A 19,972-nucleotide genomic window follows, 5' to 3' on the forward strand; every position below is an offset into this window, starting at 1 on the left:
AACCATGGCCCGACAGGGTCTGTATGGTAACTTGTAGAGCTGCCTGTAGTTCCTGTGGCGACCGCGCCTTTACCAATAGGTCGTCCAAGTATGGTATCACGCAGATACCCTTTTTTCTTAAAACCACCATCATCTCCGCCATCACCTTGGTGAATATGCGCGGGGCTGAGGACAAGCCGAATGGCAGTGCGCGAAACTGATAGTGCTCGTTTAACAGCGCAAACCTCAGGTATTTCTGATGAGGGGGCCATATTGGGATGTGAAGGTAGGCGTCCTTCACATCTAGGGACGCCAAGAACTCCCCCTCCTCCAGTGCCGCTATAACGGCCCGCAAGGACTCCATCTTGAATTTGGTTACTTTCAAGAAGGGATTCAGGGATTTTAAGTTCAGAATTGGGCGCACTGACCCGTCCGGTTTCGGAACTACAAATAGGTTCGAGTAATAACCCTGCCCCCTCTCTAGGGGAGGGACCCGGGTTATAACCTTGGCCTGCACCAGCTTTTGGATTGCTTGCTGCAACACCACTTGGTCCTCTGGGGACGTTGGGAGGCCTGATTTGAAGAACCTCTGAGGTGGCTGAACTGCAAACTCCAGCTTGTAGCCGTGCGTAATAAGAGCCTGTACCCAAGAATTGAGGTACGAGGCTTCCCAAACCTGGCCGAAGAACGCCAGTCTGGCTCCCACCTCTGCCGGAGCTAATGGTGGAGCCCCACCGTCATGCTGCGGGTTTTCCTGCAGCTGCCCCAGATGGCCGCTCTGCGGTGGCCGAAGCGGAAGGCTTCCTGAATTTACCACGGGAGCCTCTTGCAGCGTTTGAACCACCTCTTGCTTTAGGGCGGAATTTACTAGCCCGAAAGGACTGCTGCTGGGAGTGAGCCTGAAAAGGACGCTTTGGCGCCTGTGGAGTGGATGGCAGGAAAGTGGACTTCCCCGCCGTGGCTTTAGAGATTAATTCGTCTAAATCACTCCCAAATAACCTGCCACCTGTGAAGGGGAGGTTTTCTACACTCCTTTTGGAGTCAGCGTCAGCAGCCCACTGCCGGAGCCAGAGGGATCTGCGCCCAGACACTGCCATGGCTGAGTTACGGCCGTTAATGGCACCTAACTCCTTCTGCGCTTCACACAGAACTTTAGCAGTGTCCTGAATATGGTGTAATTTTTCAGACACCTGCGCAACTGTCATGTCGCCCAGAAGACCTTCCTGTATCTGGGAGGCCCACGTGTATATGGACTTGGCCATATAGCAACTAGCTAATACAGGACGCTGACACGCGCCACTTGCAGTAAAAATGGACTTCAAAGTGTTTTCAACCTTTCTGTCCGTGGTGTCTTTAAGTGAAGACGACCCTGGTACTGGGAGTACCATCTTTTTGGCTAAGCGAGACACAGAAGCATCAACCTCTGGTGGCTCCTCCCACACCTTACGTCCCTCAGGATCGAAGGGAAACGTGGACTTAAACTTTTTTGCCACTTTAAACCTCATTTCTGGGTTATTCCACGCTGACTTGAATGTACTTTCCAGGTCAGCCTGCTCAGGGAAAACTACCTGTTGCCTTTTCTGAGTAGCAAAGAAGGTATCACCTGCTGTGGATTCAGCTAAGGGAAGGTCCAACACCTCCCTGATTGCCATAATCAATGGCTCTGTGCCCCGCAGTAGTGACTGTGAAGCATCAGGCTCGTCATCACCTGCGTCTGCATCATCCATATCATCACCATCATCCCCATCATCAGCCCCGGAATCAGGGATTTGAGAGGGGGTCTTTCTCTTACGAGTATCCCCAGGGGTGGGAGTAATTACATCCACTCTGGCAGTGAGGACAGCCAGCTCCCTTTGTACTCTCTGGGTCTGTGCTGCAGTAGCAGTTAACTGTGTAGTTACAGTCTCAAGCATGGTTTTTATACCTGTAGCCCAGGCTGGCTCCTGTGAGCTGTCCTGTGTGCTACTTTGCTGCCCAGTTAGTTGTGGGGGGACCCCAGTACTTTGAGGGGACATGCATGACTCACAAGTCACCTGTGATGAAGATGCTGGCACAAACTTATCACTGCACACCATACATGTAAGTTTCCTCACCATCGTGACAAACAAACAGTCTCCCCTCACACAGCGCGCACACACAGTGGATATGCAGTGTGAAATTAACCAGATAAATACTATGTGTAGCCTTATCTGATCTGTACAGCTTAACAAGCCAGTGGGGTGGTGTACAGAGGATAATGGAGGAGACCAATACACCTGATAACCTTAGCTCTCCGATTAGAAGAGCTGGTAATACAGTACAGTATCAATAACAGTACTTTACAGTGTAAGCAGGCAAGTGCACAAGTACACAAGCGCTGAAAACCTGAAGCTGTCTCTGCAAGCAGATTCCCTCTGATCCACACCGCTGAGGAGTGTCTGGAGCAGTATAATGGCGTTTCCAGCAGCCAGGGAAGAAGCAGGAAGCAGGTTTTGGCGCCCTCACAGAGCTGGTCTCACTCTGGGTAAGCTCCGCCCAGCGTAATGGCGCCGGAGCTTACCTGCGTTTTATACTGAGACTGACATTGGGGAATGTCCAAATCCTCTTTGGTAACTGCCCTGGACAAAACAGGAACTGTACCCTGTCTCAGTGTAGGCAGGGGGTTACGCGGTCCCTGTGCAGGGCACCGCCATACCGCCGCCATTTTGCCGCACAATAACCCGGGGACCCCACGGCGGGGGACCCCGGGGTAATACTCACCACAGACGTCTTCAGACTGGACTAGGGGTGTGCGGCGTGCCAGGGGTGTGCGCGCTGCAGCGCAATGCCCGCGGTAACATCACCCACTCAGGACGGTGGTCCTGTGGCAGGGACAGCTCGGTACCTTGAAGTGGCCAGCAGCTGAACCCTTCCCCTAGTCTCCCACGACGCAGGACTGCTGTTAAGTCCAAACAGCAGCCCCAAAATAATAAAGAAAATAAAACAGAAGAAAAACTCTCTGGAGCTCTTCCTGATGCGTGCTTCTCCTGAGGCACAGTTCTCAAACTGAAGCTAGAGGGAGGGGAGCAGAGGGGAGGAGCCAGTACACCCTGTATAAATTTTTATATGTGCCTGTCTCCTTCGGATAAGCTCTTTTCCCCATCGTTATGAACGACTCCCTGTATCCCATAAGAATGATAGAGAAATATTGATAAGATCGACATAGACAAAAAAGTCAACGTGGCAATGGTCAATTTGAGAATTTTCTACACTTTACCATCCACATGGATGCTGATTACGCAGAGAGGTACAGTAATCCATGTCCTGAAATCAACAAATTAAAAAGGAAAAAAAACCATGAAAAACCCAGGTCAACCTTTTCATGTGTCGACCATTGCCACATCAACATTTTGCTTGTGTTGACCTTTTGTTCATGTTGATCTTGTCCATGTCCACCATTTGGTGTTGACCTAGACCTGGTCGAACCTTCCCACCAGAACGAAAGCGAAAACCTAACCAGAGCAAGAAGAGCAAAAAATGTCCCCGAAAGTATATAAATCACCAATTGTATTTAAAGGAAACAAGAAAATTGGAGAGGATTGAAAAACATGAAAAAAATATTTTTTTTACTAAATCACAAAAGCCAGGTATTTGCCAAATATGATCACCTGCAAGTTGCAGGCATTTTGCCTTTAAAATAAATGCTTAAAATCTAGCAGTTAAATCTTGCAACATGCTGCAACTCGCAGACTATTACATTTGGCACAACCGTTCCTTGAGGCAGACATTCTTACCCCCATGTTACAGACACAATAGTGCAGAAAGAATAGTTCTAGTTACATGGACCACAGTACAGCATTACTGACTAAATGTGAATTCATTGGCTCTTTCTGTACCTACTTTGTATCACTATGTTTGTACCTTTTATAGGAGCAGTGCTACAGCAGGTAAAAACCTGTGTTGTTCTGTGACTGGCTATTCTTACAAGAGGGTGCAGGGCTGGTGCCTACACTTGAGGGAACCACCACACTTTATTTTGTGGCTAGTTTAATATATGGCTGCAGTAAAAAGGGGGAAGAATGAAGAGAAGTGATAACAACTAGGTATATATTACCTTTAGCATTTTAGAGATAAGCATACAGTACATTGCACAGTTTTTTTTTTCTACACATGATCAATCCCCTAATGCAGTGGTCAGGGAACTCGGTCCTCATTACCCCACACAGTGCATGTTTTTCTGGTAACCCAGCAGGTGCACAGGTGTTCTAATTACTCACAGACACATTTTATAAGGTCCGCAGGTGGAGTTAATTATTTCACTTGTGATTCTGTGAGGAGACCTGCAAAACATGCACTGCGTGGGGTAATGAGGCCGGAGTTCCCTGACCACTGGCCTAATGCATAATATAGATACGATGACAAGTTTTCACAACATTTTACATCATAATATTGTCTCAGTCATCCATTTTAACCCAAATAGTCCCTCTACCCCCAGTTAGTAGAACTGGAGGGCACATGATAAGTAATAGTCACCTCCTATATCGTCACTACACAGATGGGATTAGACCAGTGATTCACAAACTTTTTCGAATCACGGCCCATGATTCACTTTTGTTTGTCCACAACTTGCCTATTATATTGGCCATAAATAATTAGAATTGGTTATGGACCACCAATCCAGGGAACCCCTGCAAGTTCCCCCAGATAGCCACTGCACACCGTTTGGGAAACACTGGATTAGGCTATAGGTATAAACAGCACATGTATATTTTAAGGTCGTATACTGAGTACATCTATTATATATACATATATTGAGTGTACACACTAGACTGGCAACCTTTTTCAACTCATGGCGCACCAAACAAGTTTTTAAAATTGCAGAGAGGGGAATAGGGGTGCTGGCGCTTTAGGGTTGGGAAAGGAGTATGCAATGTCCAATGTCACTGGGTAAAAAGTCTATGGCTGGGAGCGATAACTGTGGGCTGGGTGTTGTAAATGATGTCCAACCGAGTTAACTGTAGTGGGTGATGTGGAATGCGGTTGTCCTACAGAGAGAGGTGTTCAGCTCAGGAAAAACTTGAGGCTGGGGTTTCGGCAATGTGGTTCCCTTGCTTCTGGGTTAGGTGTTCGTACCTCAGGTGTAAGGGCATGGGTAAGTGTGAGTAGAGGTATAGGTAAAAAAAACCTTTGTATTAACTTACCCTCTGGTATCGATGGTTCAGCATGCACTCCTTGCCTGGAATGGTCAGTGAATGAGGGTGAGGGGGCAGGAGGGGTGGGTTGAAAATAAGGGGCCAGAGACTAGTGCTATGATAAAAGCACAGTTTAATTGGCACTGTTTCAATTGACAAAGCATAAATGTGCAGAAGTAATCAATACTATGCATAAAGCGTGGGTTGGGTGGAGGTCCCTAGAGCGTCCCGGCCCATAAAGGGACTTTTTCAATGGTGGGGTGCAGAGAGTACCTGTACCTGTTTATATGCATGCTGCTCGCCTATGTACTCAGTTTTTAATATTGCCAAGACACATCATCAGTCCCCCATGGGTTTAAGACACAAACATTAGCCCCCACAGAAAACAAACAGACTGTCCCCCATAAAACAAAAAAAACTAAACAAACACTCTGGCCCCAAGATAAACACAATACAGAGTCTGAACCAGGCTCATTGGCTTGCAGAACACAGGAGAGACCGTATTTATTATTTACAGTTTCTTATAAAGTGCAGCATATTCTGTTGCACTTTAAAATTGGAACTTATGCCATTGCCAACTGTTTACTCCTTTGGGCACTCCACGTTAAAAAGTTAATAATGCCTTCTTATAAAACACCATACAGGTCACTGCCCAGCTGCCAACTGGTGCTCCTAGGAGGTTCCAATAGGTGCTAGTGGGAACAGTAGAACAGCGGGACATCCAAGCAGATCTTTACCTTGCTCCCTGTGACCCATTTTTTCAAATCCATGGCGTATGTGGTATCTGAGTGATTATATAATGATTATTAGTGGATGACAGGAGGAGGAGCCAGTGGCCAGAACTGGAACCACTGATGTCAGAGAAGGTAGACTCACATGTCCAGGATACAAACACAGGACTGGAGCAGGAAAAGTACTGCCACAAAGACTAGTTAAACTGGTCGTGGTGGCTATACACTGGCTCAATAATTTCTGGTGGCAAGCTTGAGAACCTCTCGCGGCACACTAGCCATGGCATAGTGGTTGAAAAACACTGCATTATACGCTATAAACAATATATTATCTGGTGTCTATGGGGCTTAGGAAGGCGCTTATCAGATTTAGCTTTGCCTGCCTGAGGCAGGTGAAACAAAATACTCGAAAAGCAACAGCTCATGCCAGCTTGTCAGGACTAATAGGTCAGGCCTTAACAAAGCAATAGACCATAATACATGATCGCGGGCAATTCCTTACCCCCCTCTATCATTTTATACTATCTTTTACTATATTACTAGGCGATTCATCGCTCGTCACACCGTCGTATTAAACTTTGTAGGCCTAGTGTTGACTGTAGTAGCAGCGTAGGCAGAAAGAAGTTTGTTATTGAGATAATAATGTAGATGCACAGGTTGTTAGTAAGACAATGGTGTTTGTTTGTGGGTGTAGAGAGGAATGGAAAGTAATGGGTAGTGTGTTTGGGTGTGGTATATGGTCCCGATAGTCATTATCCCGACTGGCCGGACTCAGACAGCATGGCAAATGCAACAAAGCCTGCTGCGGGCACGGTGGCTCGCTACCTATTCTATTCTCCCTCTATGGGGGTCATGGAACCCCACAAGGGATAATAGCTGGTGGCCCTCGGGACCCCGAGTGTCGGGGTAATAACTGTCGGGATCCCGACGTCGGGGTTATGACTGTCAGGATCCCGACTGTTGGGGTAATGACTGTCAGGATCCCGACTGTTGGGGTAATGACTGTCCGGCACCCGTGTGTTTGGCTTGGTGGCTGTTGGCTTGATGCAGATGGTAGAGTTGGGCTTGTAGTGTTGTTGCATGTGTGGTGGGTTGTGTGTGTAAGGTTGTGTTGCAACGGTGTCATGTGTATGTGAAGGTTGTTTGAGAGTGCTGTGAGTGGAATATTGTGGGGTGTATTTTTAGTGCGTTGGGTTTAGTTAGAAGTGTGTGTGTTTTGTATGTGAGGTGAATATTGTTTTAGTGTGGGGGGTTGCAGCATACACTGATTGGCATTTGGGGTAATAATGTTGATGAGGGAGGGATGTGTGTGTTGTTTATTGGGGTGTTGAATGTGGAGGTGCTGTGTTTTGTGGGTGTAGGGGTATCATGTGTTGAGTAGATGCAGATGTGCTGTGGGTAATAGCATGAGTACCAGTGATGCTTTAGTGTGAGGTGTGTATTTGCTGTAGTTGTGAGAGCCTGTGGTGTGGTGATGTTGTTGTGTAATGGGCAGGTGTTAGTGTGGATGTTGTAGATAGTGTAGGTGTTGTACTAACGGTTGTGTGTTTGTTGGAATAGCTGTGATGATATTTGATGGCAGAGATGTTGATGAGGTTGTAGTCAATGGTACAGGTTTAGCACGTAAGAGGGATGCAGTGTGTGTTTGTTGTAGATGTTTGTAAGGTTGGTGTGTCATGTATAGGGGAGGGTGGTCTGTAGGAGTAGTATGGCGTGTGAAGTAGTGTTATAGGTGTGAGTGGGGTGGGTGGGTGAGGGACTGGTTACAATATTGCATGTATGTGGTTTGTTTGTGGACGATGTTGTGGGTGGGAAGGGGTGTGTTGTGTGGGTGATTTTGGAGCGTAGAAAAGGGTTACTGTGGGTGAGTGAGGGGGTGTTTGGGAGGTGTGTGTGTGTGGGGGGGGGGGGGGGGGGGATTTGCCATAGTATGTACTGCGGGATGGAGAAGTATACAGTCAGCCATTGGTTGCATGGTGGTATCCCCTGATGTGAGGATGGAAAAAAAATCAGGATGTACTTGATAGCCGTTGGTGGCATAGTGAGAGGTGAGAGGTGTGTGTTATCCAGACGTCTGCTGTTGCTGGTGTTAGGGGATGCCGTTGACTATTGGATGTCGGGAAGCGGTAAAGTGATCTTAGTTAGTGCGGAGATAGTAGGCAGTAATGCATGGGTTTTTTTGGGAGAGGAATGCAGTGTCTTTGTTGTGGATGTTTGTGAGGTTGGTGCATCATGTATAAGGGAGGATGGTGTTTGGGGGTAGTGTGGGTGTAGTAGAGGCATGTGCAGTAGTTTGTAGGTGTGTGGCGGTGGCATGTGTGGGTGATTGACTGGGGTAAACAAAGTGTCTGTGGTTTTTTTTGGGGGGGAACTTCTGTCAAATGCAACTGAATATTTAAGCCGTTGTCGACAACATATTCCCAAATCTAACAACCAACAACAAAAATCCAGATTGGCTGTGTGAAGGTGCAATTCTGGCACCAAAAAATGATGATGTCATCAAGCTCAATGAGCAAAGTCAATTGAAACTGCCCGACAAAACAGTCAAATACAAATCAATCGACATAGTAATGGATGAAAAACAAGCCGTCAATTATCCGATTGAATTTTTGAATTAATTGGAACCACCCAGAATGCCATCGCACGTATCAACATTGAAGGTTGGATCACCGGTGATGCTTATTCGAACTTACGCACCAAAGTTGTACAACGGAACCAGATTGACTATCGGCACTGTAACTATAGATATCTGCTAAAACTTTGTCACATGACCGCCCCCCATCCATCCACCAGAAGTCATCTGGCTATAGATAATTAGTGCTTCCCGTGCAAAGCAGGGGCAGGTCGCTAGTCTCTTATATATTCAGCCAGATCTGTCAATCTGTGACTGTGTGTATAATGCTGGGCGGAGTTAGGCAGTAAACTCCCCCACTCAGCGTTCTACACACAGCCCACAGATACACAGATGTGGCTTGTCCTTTAAGATAAATGGGTGTCCGGCACACCTACTAAACCCACTGGTACTCACATAAAGGCCCCAGCGGCATAAATATATCCCCCTGTCCTGTGCCCTGAAGTCGCGGAACAGACTACGTAGCTAATCCACCCACACATACCACCACAGCGCCATCCACACATCCCCCTGTCTGGTGACCTGCGACCCGGAAGTCTTGTGGGAGCTCGCACACTCCCCAAACAACTGCTCCTGCTGCCTGATGGCCAGCTGCCGCCGCATGGTACCCCGCCACCCGCAAGGAACACCCTCCTCCGAAAAGGCCACAACATCCGCTCCCACGGCCTGCTACCTCCGCACCTGCCAGCATCACCCTTTGGCCTCACGCTACCCTCACATCGCTGAGGGACACCAACGGCTAACAGGTAAATGTAGACTTTTGCCATCCTTACATCAAACCTCTCCATTCCACTGTATCCACACTCCTCCCAATACCCCACACACGCCACTACAAACTTTACCCCACACACAGCACCCACAATACCCCTCCTCCTACCCCTACACCACCCCCCACAATCAGCCACCCAACACACCACTTCTCACCCACACCTACAGTGGAATGGAGAGGTATGATGTAAGGATGGCAAAAGTCTGAAGAAAAGTGCATTGATGTAAAGCAGGCTATACTCATTTGTTAGTACAGGCAACCCGCAAAGCACCATTTCATAAGTGATTCAAAACACCACAAATACTTAAATCTAATTTAAAATCCAACATAAACCACAGCAAGCAAACAAAGCTTCTCAAACAATCATAATGTGGAGATAGGAACTTCTGTCGGATACAGTCACTTGGTCTACAAGCATTAGGTCGAGAAGCATTAGGTTGACACCATTAGATCAACGAGACTGAAGGTCGACATGGGTAAGGTCGACAGGGTTATTAGGTGTACACATGCATTACTGAAGGTCAACATGACTGAAAATAGACATGACTGAAGGTCGACATGCAGGAAAGTCAACATGGTGAAGGTCGACAGTCAAAAGGTCGACATGGGGTTTTTCACTTTTCCTTCCTTCCTATGTGTTGAAAGGCAGTATTTCAGACCTATTTCCTTGCCCCTTTCAGACCGCACTTTTTACCCGTTATTTTGCCATTTTTTACTGTTTTAAACCGGTAATTTGTGCAGTCTGAAAGGTGCAGAGTGAATTTACCGGTTCTATTGAACTGGTATTTCTAAACGGTAATAAAGCAGGGTCCTACCTGTTTCAGACCCGTTTTTTTTCATCCACTGTTTTGTATGGGTTAAAACGGGTTCAGTGTTGTGAAGGAACAAAAACTGCATTGAAATACCGTTTAAAGACATGCGGTGTGAAAGGGGTTTTAGCTGGCAGACCCGTTTTTAGAAATGTTTTAAAATACCTGGTCAAAGCCAGTTTTGCGGTCGGAAAGCAGCCTCAGTGACATTTGCAATTGTAGCTGGGTGACCTTCCTCAACATACTGTAACTGCTACTGATCAGAGGCATTTCCTTTTTTACTTCTATAATACGGGTAAATGAAAAAAAAAAATTTGCAAGTACTCTATATACCCTTATTTGCAACACAATTTATATCAACATATTAATTCTTCAATATTTACACATAAAAATACCTAAAACCATTCAAAATAAATGCTAAATAGAACAAATATTTATACTAACTTAATATAGGTTTAAATGGACTCCAATATCATGTTCCTATGCTTGCATACAAAGGTAAAACTACTTTCTTTATAATTCTATTTTGTGAAATTAAAGTTTGTGTAGAAGCCATACAAAAGCAATTTTGATGATGACCAATTAATGACATTTATAAAATATATGTAATCTTTTTGTTTCACACTTTGGAAACTATTTATTAAAAACAGATCAACGGATATACCACCGAAAACTAAGGAATATTTTTTTGGAGGGGAGTATTTACGACAGCCAAGTGGCCTGGATATGGGCTCTGATAGGAGCCCATTCTGAGTATTAGTAAGAAAAAGTGATAGTTTACATTGTCACTTGTCATTGTCATTGTACAGTATGCAGAATGGCGGCGTTGTAATGGCCATCTCAGTCACTCCAGCCTACCAAATAGAGATCACATGGTAACAGATGGTGCCATCTGAAGACGGCTTTCATTTCCAGAGGCAAGTTCCAAAAACATAAGCAGTTACCATGTTTTAGGATGAGATGTACCAAATACTAGAATGCGGCCAAATGTTTCCAGAGCTTGTACCCGATAGGGAATGCCATCTATAGATGGTGTTTTATCGAGAAGCATTTGAGCTTTTTACTGCACAAATCCCTAGACAGAGGTCTGAAAGTTCCCTCACAGTGTACACATGCCCTGACTGAGAGCTGCTAAAGGACTCCGGGGTCATAAATCCAGAAGTCCCCATATTGCAAGGAACGTCTTTTATTGGAAGATCTGTCCTTTGCTTAACCCAGTGGTTCCCAAACTGTATGCCTAGGCTCCCTGGTGTGCCTCAGAGCACTTGCCTCGGGTTGGTGGTCCAGAACAAATTTAACTTACTTATGGTTAATGAAATAGACAAAATCAGTGCTTGTGGCTTCAAATTATAAACTATGTGGGTTTACAGAAGTGAATCATGTTCCTCACCACATAACTGGACCTAAGGATAAAAATTAATCACAACTTAATTTTATTTTTCCTGAAAGTAACAAAACTTTTGGCCTAAGAGTGCCTTGAAAAATATTCTTATACTGTAGGGTGCCATGATTCAAAAAGTTTGGGAATCACTGGATTAACACATTGAGTCCCAACATCTCTGTGAGAGATGCGCAACATGTCTGCTAAAATTGCCAAAATCTCAGTGAGCGATGGTCAAGATATCTACAAAAAAATGCCAGGGTCTCTCACATTTGTTATATAAATTCAAATAAAAAATGTTGTGGAATAAAAAGCTTATATGTCCTATATAATGTAAACATTGCAGGTCATTGCAAAGAATAAAAAGGTTGGCTTTGCAATTTTCACACCAATTTTGACAAAATCACTTGGCACTCAAAGGGTTAAGTATACATATATTAATGTTAACTATTTATGTATATGATGTTATGTGTATGACATTAACACCACTATGCTTGGGACAAGGGGCAGGATGCATGCAATACGGGATATAGGACAGCCTTATTTTGATAAATGGACCCCTGCGTGTGGAGATTCACCACAGAAAATAAAAAATAAAATAAAAAAACTTTGACATATTTTAAGTAGCATTCACACAAAATACTTACAATTGCCATTTTTATATATATATTTTAAAAATGTTTTTTCCTATCTAGTAATAGTATTGTAATTCATGATGACAGAACTGTAGGCAAAGCCACTTAACTTTTTCTTTGGTGTCTCAGTGTATGTCGCCATTCCTATATACAGTATTTGTACATATCTTACTCTTATTTTAGGCATGAGAATACTTTTCCTTTACAAGTTTTAACATTTCAACATTTATTTTGCCAGAAGACTTCTTGGCTATAGGACTACAAGTTAGTTTTAAAAAAAGTGACTAATAAAATGGTATAGCTTCAGAAAATAAAATACAGTAAAGGATTCCACAATTAAGTACTTATGACACTAATCATTTAAAAAATAGATGTAAAACTGAACATAATCTACTAGCGAACACCGGACACAACATTACTAGGTCCTGTATTGCAGCCATTTTAAACAGTTCAGCATAAGTCTGGAAAATTCTGACGTTCAGTGTGGTTTGGCGGCTACCGTTTTCCTACTGTGTAGACATTCCACACAAATCTATATTTAGTAAAAGATGTAATCTTCATGACAATTTTGCATAAATCCTAAACCCTGTGTGTAGCACACTTAAATATTAAGTCATATATTCGGTAAATTTCTTTGGCGAGACAATTCTTGTAACATTGCATATACCTAAAAAAATGGTACTCCGCCCCAAAATTACCAGTACATTATATTGTCCTTACTTTTTATCTGTCAGTGGGATAAGGGAGACCACATTAACCAGCTTTAACAATCAATCTAAAACCAACTAATTAAAGTCTTCAAAAATATTTCCTCCCAACTCTTAGGCATCTGTGGTTTGGGAGGATCCTAATGGATCCCTTTCAGCATCCAACACTTTCTTCTGTGCCTGCAGACAGACTCCCAGATCACAAATGGCAGCTCATATCATGATCTGTTGTGAGCAATCCATTACGATGCACATGCCTCATGAGACACACATGCAATGGTGGGTGCAATGAGGGATCCATCTCCAGGGGAAACATGGAAAGAAGCCCATAGGCTTCTATAGGTTAACGCCCTCTACATATCTTTTCAAAACAGAATCCATTAAATGTTATCAAATATGAATTCCCACAAAATTACCTGAATAATCGTGGAAATTACCTTCTTACCCACTACCCCTAGGCTGTTGAGTGATGTTTCAAAAAGGCTTCCTGATTTGCAGAGCAGGCAAAAGAAAAATCGGGGTATTGGTACTGCCCATTTTTGTGCACTTGCATCACTCAATGATGCTTTTGCAAGTTCATATTAAACCCTTCGATGGCCTCTAAATTTTACTTTGATATATCCCAGATGGTGTCCTAAGTTCCTGTTGGTGATGGACGCTTGCAAAGTTTAAGACTATGTTACATGTATATCCTGGTATGCTATTTGTCCTATTTGTAAAAAGATCACTTAATTGTACCACTTCATCTTTTTCTTTAGTTTTTATTGGGTGCTCTGTTACTATATGTATGCATATTTGGTCATTCTTTATGGTGGGTTGCCTGCTAATTTCGATTAGTTTATTTATATCCGGTCTTATAGGTATATCCTATATATATGCGGCATAGCTTAAAGCCGTTAGTATTTTGCCTCGCATTTTGTTTGGGGTGGGTGGGATATGGAACTTAGTTAGTGTAGTTAGTGGGATTGGGAAGGGATGGTTTTGGGATCTAAGTATGCCTAAATTGGGGATAGGTTATACAGGGTGGGGGGGTTTTGGGGGGTGCCGGACGGGATCCCGACAGGCATTTACCCGACGTCGGTATCCAAGCTGTCAAAACACCGACAGCCGGGTTCCCGACGGCCATTTTCCCTCATGGGGGTCCACAACCCCCATAGAGGGAGAATAGAATAGGTGGCTCGCACAGCGAGCCACCATGCCCGCAGCGTGGCGAGCCCGCATGGGGCTTAGTTGCACTAGCCATGCTGTCTGGGTCCGGCCAGTCGGGATCCCGACGTCAGGATAATGACTGTCGGACCCCTATACCACACCCGTTTTTGGAGTAGGTTTGCTTTGGGGTTTAATTTAATTTCCTTTATTTTTCATGGAAGGGGGTTGTTTTAAGGACATGTCACTGCTAGTAATTAGTGCTGTGCAACCACATTTTATTCGATATATAACTCCTCTGCTGAATGCTCATGATGAGTGATATTGAACTTTATAACATGTTTAGACGATTAATATATGTACCCCTACTTTCTTCTATTGCTTACTAACCTGTATGGCGCCTTCGGGTATTCTCTTTTTAATAACATCTGTAGGGTATGTTTCCCCATTCTATTGTACTCATGTGTATGATGTCACAAATTTGATATTGTATATCTACCCATTGACGTGCCTGCATGTTTAGATGTTTTACTATTTTTGAAAAATCAATAAAAACTATTGAATTAAAAAAAAAGTCTGTATTAATTTAACTCATGGGACCTTTAAAAACAATGGAGTGGCTGGAATCTACACAGCATTATCGGCGGCTATATGTGGAATATACGCCCTCCATTGTGACAGACTATGGGATCCCTATGGTGAACAATGGGAAATCTTGGAGAGACCAGAACCTACACTAACCTCAATTCAAGTGTGTGTGGGTGGGGGGGGGGTCACAATGTTGGGGTCCAAAATGCTGTGGCTGAAATCCCAATCACAAGTATCAATGGGTTGTTGTAACATTAGGCCAGGGGTGGGGGATTATACCCAAAGCTGGGTCGGAAGCCGGCTCAGACGCTTTCACATTAAACCCGGATCGCCCATTATACAGCGGACAACCTGGGTTTAATCCTTTTTACAACCTGGGTCAAATTACCAGGTTGGTCGACAAAGGTAGTGGTGCTTTAACACCACACCTCAACCCAGGTCCATATGTCACCAACCCAGCAATAACCTGGGTCCAAGGTGCGGTGTGAAAGGGGTTATTAGAGTTACACTGCAGGTATGAAGAGTTAAGAGGTAAGTAGAATTAACCCTTCCCCAGTATTTGCTGTGTATGGGGCAATAATAGGAAAAACAGATCAAGTTCACTTTTCTTCTCACCATCCATCTTGTATTGATGTGGGAGGCAAGTCCTTAAACTATGATATAAACAGCATATGCTTGAGTTGTGGGCCGCAACTGTTTATGACTGTATAAAGCAATGTCCTTGGGGATAACTGTTGCAAAAATGCAATATCAAGTAATTTTGGAGTATTTTGTTGAGGCATAGCCAGAATATGTGTACCCCACTTGGGATTCAGTATGTGTGACTGGCAGATGGGCTGCTTTTGGCGGTCAGAAGACTGAAAGCTGCATCCTGCTGAAGAGAATAGCGACGGGGGAGGGTTAAGTCTACTTGTTTTTCCTATTATTGAATTCCTCCTACCCTAATGCCCCCATACACATGGTGCGCTACTTTCTTGCTTTCAATTTGCTTTTACTAATTTAATCAAAATTAAATTGACATCAAACAGTTTTCAGACGCATTTGATGCCGACTGTGCAGGCAAAACTATATATAGTACAGATCTGTGCTATGTAGTGTACATCGAATGCGTTTAGCTTCCCATACGATTCGATCCTGATCGACTAGCAAGGCAATCCAACCGTGTGTGCACAACACCCTTAAGAAAATTAAATCAGAAAAGAATCCTGAACAATAAAAACACCTTTTCTGTTAAAGTGTACAGGCATATGCACACAAAAAAAACAATTGTGAGTACCAATAAAATGGCAACTACTATTTTACATGCATCAGATGAAAGTTCGAGTAACCAAACACAGAGCAGTATTGTGATCACAGAACCAAAACACGCTGCAATGAGAGGGGGCGGGAAGCCATACTATGCCAGATGCCTCATTAATTGTGCAGAGTGGAAAAGATTTGAGAAAAACAAAACGGACGAGGGAGCTACCGATAAAACATAAGCGAGGAAGAAAACATGGTTTAGGGCAGACTTCTCTCCGTATAAACCATGGCAATGCGAATAATAAACACAATTAGTAAACACCTTAAGATTGCGATAAAAGAATGACATTTCACCTTTGGTCAAAACAAAACAAGAAAGAAAACTATTCTGAACTATTGGGGGTACTTATGTAGTATCTGGGCTGCCGATTTTGTGATTGTATGCCTTACCTTAAGACATACAATCAGATGCGATGCGATTCGATGCGATTTTGCATAGGATTCAATGTTAAGAAGGTCCTGTTCATTTCCCCACTATCCAAGTGGGCATAGAGTTGATTTTATATAGCGTGGCGAGCGCAGCGAGCCACCGAGCCCGAAGCGTGGCGAGCGAAGCGAGCCCCGCAAGGGGACGCATATTTCTTAAAAAGTATTCTGTGTCCCCTCGCGGGGCTCGCTTCGCTCGCCACAGGTTTATATCCAACTCCATGCCCACTTGGATAGTAGGGCAAGGAACAGGACCCCTTTTTCCCATTGAATTCTATGTTAAAATGGACTCAGACCATTTTAACATTGAATCCTATGGAAAAATCTTGACCATCGCATCGCATACGATTTGGTCGCATGCGATGCGATACGATGCGATCCGATCCGATTTCTAAATCGGAAGCCCAGATACTACATAAGTACCCTATTGGGTCTAAATAGGTCGCATTATACAGTTGCCGAACGCAATGACAAAGTAAAAACACATCACGCAAATATTTCTAGATACAGAAGAGAATGGTCTTTTAAACAAAAACAAGTCAGTTTCAGCTCATTGCATGCGATGTGTTTGTGTCGCGAATCCCTTAATGTACAGTGCTGAAAAGAATGCTGGTGCTTTGCTAATACAGATTAATATTACCAATAATGTTAAGTGTTACTAGGAAGTGACAGGAAATAGTTTGATCTTTTCGCCACCAACTCAAAACAAAAAAAGATTTACAGTCAAAGCTAACATATCGATGCCTGCCTTCCTGCCTGCTGACCATTTGCAGCGACGATGGAAAGAAAGCGGAATACACAGAATGGGTGGTTAGTAGTTAAATAATGGTATTCGTACACTGGCAGATCACATAGGCCTTTGCTGACATTTTCAGCAGGCATTGTTCATAAAGGCGAGTCACATGGCAGCGACAGGCACAGCTTACTGGTTTGTGTACATGTGGTCAGAGTCTCGCAGACTGGTTTAGCCACCAAATAATATAGCAGACAGGCTAACATTGCTAATGTCCTGGGGTAATGAACATGGCACGATTTTCTGCCTCCCATAAGCAGAGTTGTGACTACGCTACAGTAATACCAATCCTGCTGCGACATACAATGTGCATACCATGCATTTATTTACTAATAAGCACCTAAACCATGGCTACAGATAGTATGCCACATGTGCAAAGATAATTCATGAAAACCAAAGCGTAAAGACTCTTTTTACTAAAGAGATAAAAATGAACACCAAGCAGGCAGCGAGCGGGTGGTAACGTCAGCAGGCACAGAGAGCGCTAGAAAACAGTTGCTACATTTTAAATTATTTACACCTTTATTAAAGATATTTAATAAATAGGGTATGATGCTGCCCTGCAGCTTTCCTTGTATTATATTCTGAGATGCGGTAGCAGCCGCAAATAGCAATGACAGGAGTCCTTTAGCAAAACTAACATCTTGTGAGAATGACAATTTAAGATGTAAATGAGCCTACATAGTTAGAGCAGAACATCTAGAGGCTCAACCAATAACACTAAAGAATCCAAACACAAATTGACCGTCTAGGCCTCTCCGCTAGGAAAGTACTGGTGTGTGTGTGTGCATGCCAAGTTACGTCTTCTAGGCCTTTCCAGAAAGGAAGTACAATAGTACATCTAGCAAACATAGATGGAGGCTAAAGCTGTTTAATAAATCGATTGGTATTTAGGAAGTCGGAAAAGTGATCAGTAAAAAAAACTGTGTAATTTGAGTGGAGGGGAGATTAGGCTGCACAACTAATACCAGTGCATGTCTAGGAAGCATGCAGCAGGAAACAAAGCTGGATTTACTGGATGCCTAGAAACTATGCAAAGAATGGCTAATCTTATTGTAGTGAATCAGAGATGGCATGCTTAGGGCACATTTAAAGCAATATGCAGAGCCATGTGCTCCTTCCATCTCATTATTTATCAATACAATACTGACAACTAAAATATGAAGTGTGGATGGATGTTGGATTACTCGTCAATTGCTGCAAGGGTTCTGTTGTAGTGCCTACAATACTGTGCAAACCCTGTGCAGCATCCATGCATGTGGTGCTAGGCCAGGTGTGGTAAGCTTTGTTTCCAGCACCATGTACCTGCACAGAGGTGTGCAGGAGCATATATGGTCAGCAGTGGCTCTGATGGTGCTGCCCTCCTGGCATGCAGTGCAGGAATGCAGGCAGGGTGACTGCAGTGCATGTGATGCCAGTGTTGGGGGGTGGAGGCAGGGGGGTGCGTCTTACCTGTTTGCCCCGGTAGAAGAGCCGCTGCCTGTCCGGGGTCACATTAAAACTCTCCTGGATCTTTAACCTCAGTCCCTCTATTTTGGTGAGACGGGACAGGTCATCTATGGTGTGGGTCTCGGTGCCATCTATGGTCCTCACTTGGATCCACATCTTGTACGAGCTGCCGAGTGCAGTGTGCGATATACAGCCCCGATGCCCCGCACCAGCAGCACTACTATCCTTATGATGATTATTGTTATTATTGTTACTGCTGCTGCCTGTGTGTAATGCGCCCGAGTTGGCGATGACAGCCCAGTTCAACAACAAAGAGCACGGATATACAGGGCGCTGCACCGGGAGATAAGGCGCTCACCGTGATGCTTCCGCCGCCGCCCGGGGCTCTGCTCACTACTAGCAGCACTGGGGGCTGGCGCTGTTGCTAGTATTATTGTTGTTGTCTATACGCGGTGTGCGCGGCGCTGGGCGGCCATGTCGGAGCTGCTGCTGTTGCTCTGGGAGTGTTTACTAGGAGCTGCTGCTCTCACATGGGGGTCACGGCGCCAAGCTAAAATCTCGCGAAATGAAAGCGAGTGCGGGGACGGCCCCCGTGACACAGGCGGCGGCGGTAGCAGCAGCAGGCAGGGACAGGGTGCAGGATGCAGTCACCCCGCCCAGTCCCCGGCGCTAGGCTGCCGCTGCTCCGTGTCACACAGGAGGAGGGCGTCGATCATGCGTCCCATGCAGGGCTGCTGCTGGCCCGCCTTCCTGCTGCTGGATCCGGGGTCAGCCTGCCTTGGTTGGTACCGCAGCTACCGGAGCATCGGGTGCAAATGAGGCGTGTCATAAGACTCGGGAGGGATCCCGGTGGCTGACCTACAATATCTACTTAGACAGGTCGACATTAATAGTTACACATGCACTAGTTTGACAATGACAACATGTCGACACAAGTAGGTGGTCGACGTGAGTTTTTCACAATTTGATCCCCTTTGGAATTTCTCATGCTTCCGATTGCGAATGGGTTGCCCACATGTTCAGGTGTCAAAATTAACACAAAAAAAGGAATGAGAAACTCAGATCGACAATTTCATGTGTTTTGTGTGTCGATTTTTTTGTCAAGGTCCAACTAGTGCATGTAAAACTTTTGGTGTGGGCCTATTAATGCTGCTTTCAGACCGCAAAACTGGCTTTGACCCTGTATTTGGAAACGTTTCCAAAAACGGGTCTGCCAGGTAAAACCCCTTTCACACCGCATCTCTTAAACGGTATATTACCGTTTAAGTGCGTTTTTTTTGCACTGGCAGACCCGTTTTTGGAAACCTTCCAAATACAGGGTCAAAGCCAGTCTTCAGCGACCCCCCCGCGCGGGTTAACACATACAATCCCGTTAACCCCTCCGCACCCCCAACCCCGTTAACCCCTCCCCGCATTGTGTTTAAGAACACCCCCCCCCTGAAGTCGGTACCTCCTCACGTTGCAGTTGATCGGCA

General features: G+C 44.7%; 1 protein-coding gene across 1 annotated transcript in view; it reads right to left on the reverse strand.

The window, feature by feature from the left end:
- Positions 1–19,205, reverse strand: part of UHRF2 (ubiquitin like with PHD and ring finger domains 2) — a 109,714-nt gene extending 90,509 nt beyond the window's left edge. Inside the window, exon 1 of the mRNA XM_083185990.1 lies at positions 18,501–19,205. Coding sequence (XP_083042116.1) covers positions 18,501–18,653 — 153 coding nt within the window. The 5' untranslated portion in view covers positions 18,654–19,205. The remainder of the gene's footprint in view (positions 1–18,500) is intronic.
- Positions 19,206–19,972: the final 767 nt, after the last annotated feature.

The sequence above is a fragment of the Crinia signifera genome, chromosome 1, assembly GCF_055691185.1.
Source record: "Crinia signifera chromosome 1, ASM5569118v1, whole genome shotgun sequence".
NCBI lineage: Eukaryota > Metazoa > Chordata > Amphibia > Anura > Myobatrachidae > Crinia > Crinia signifera.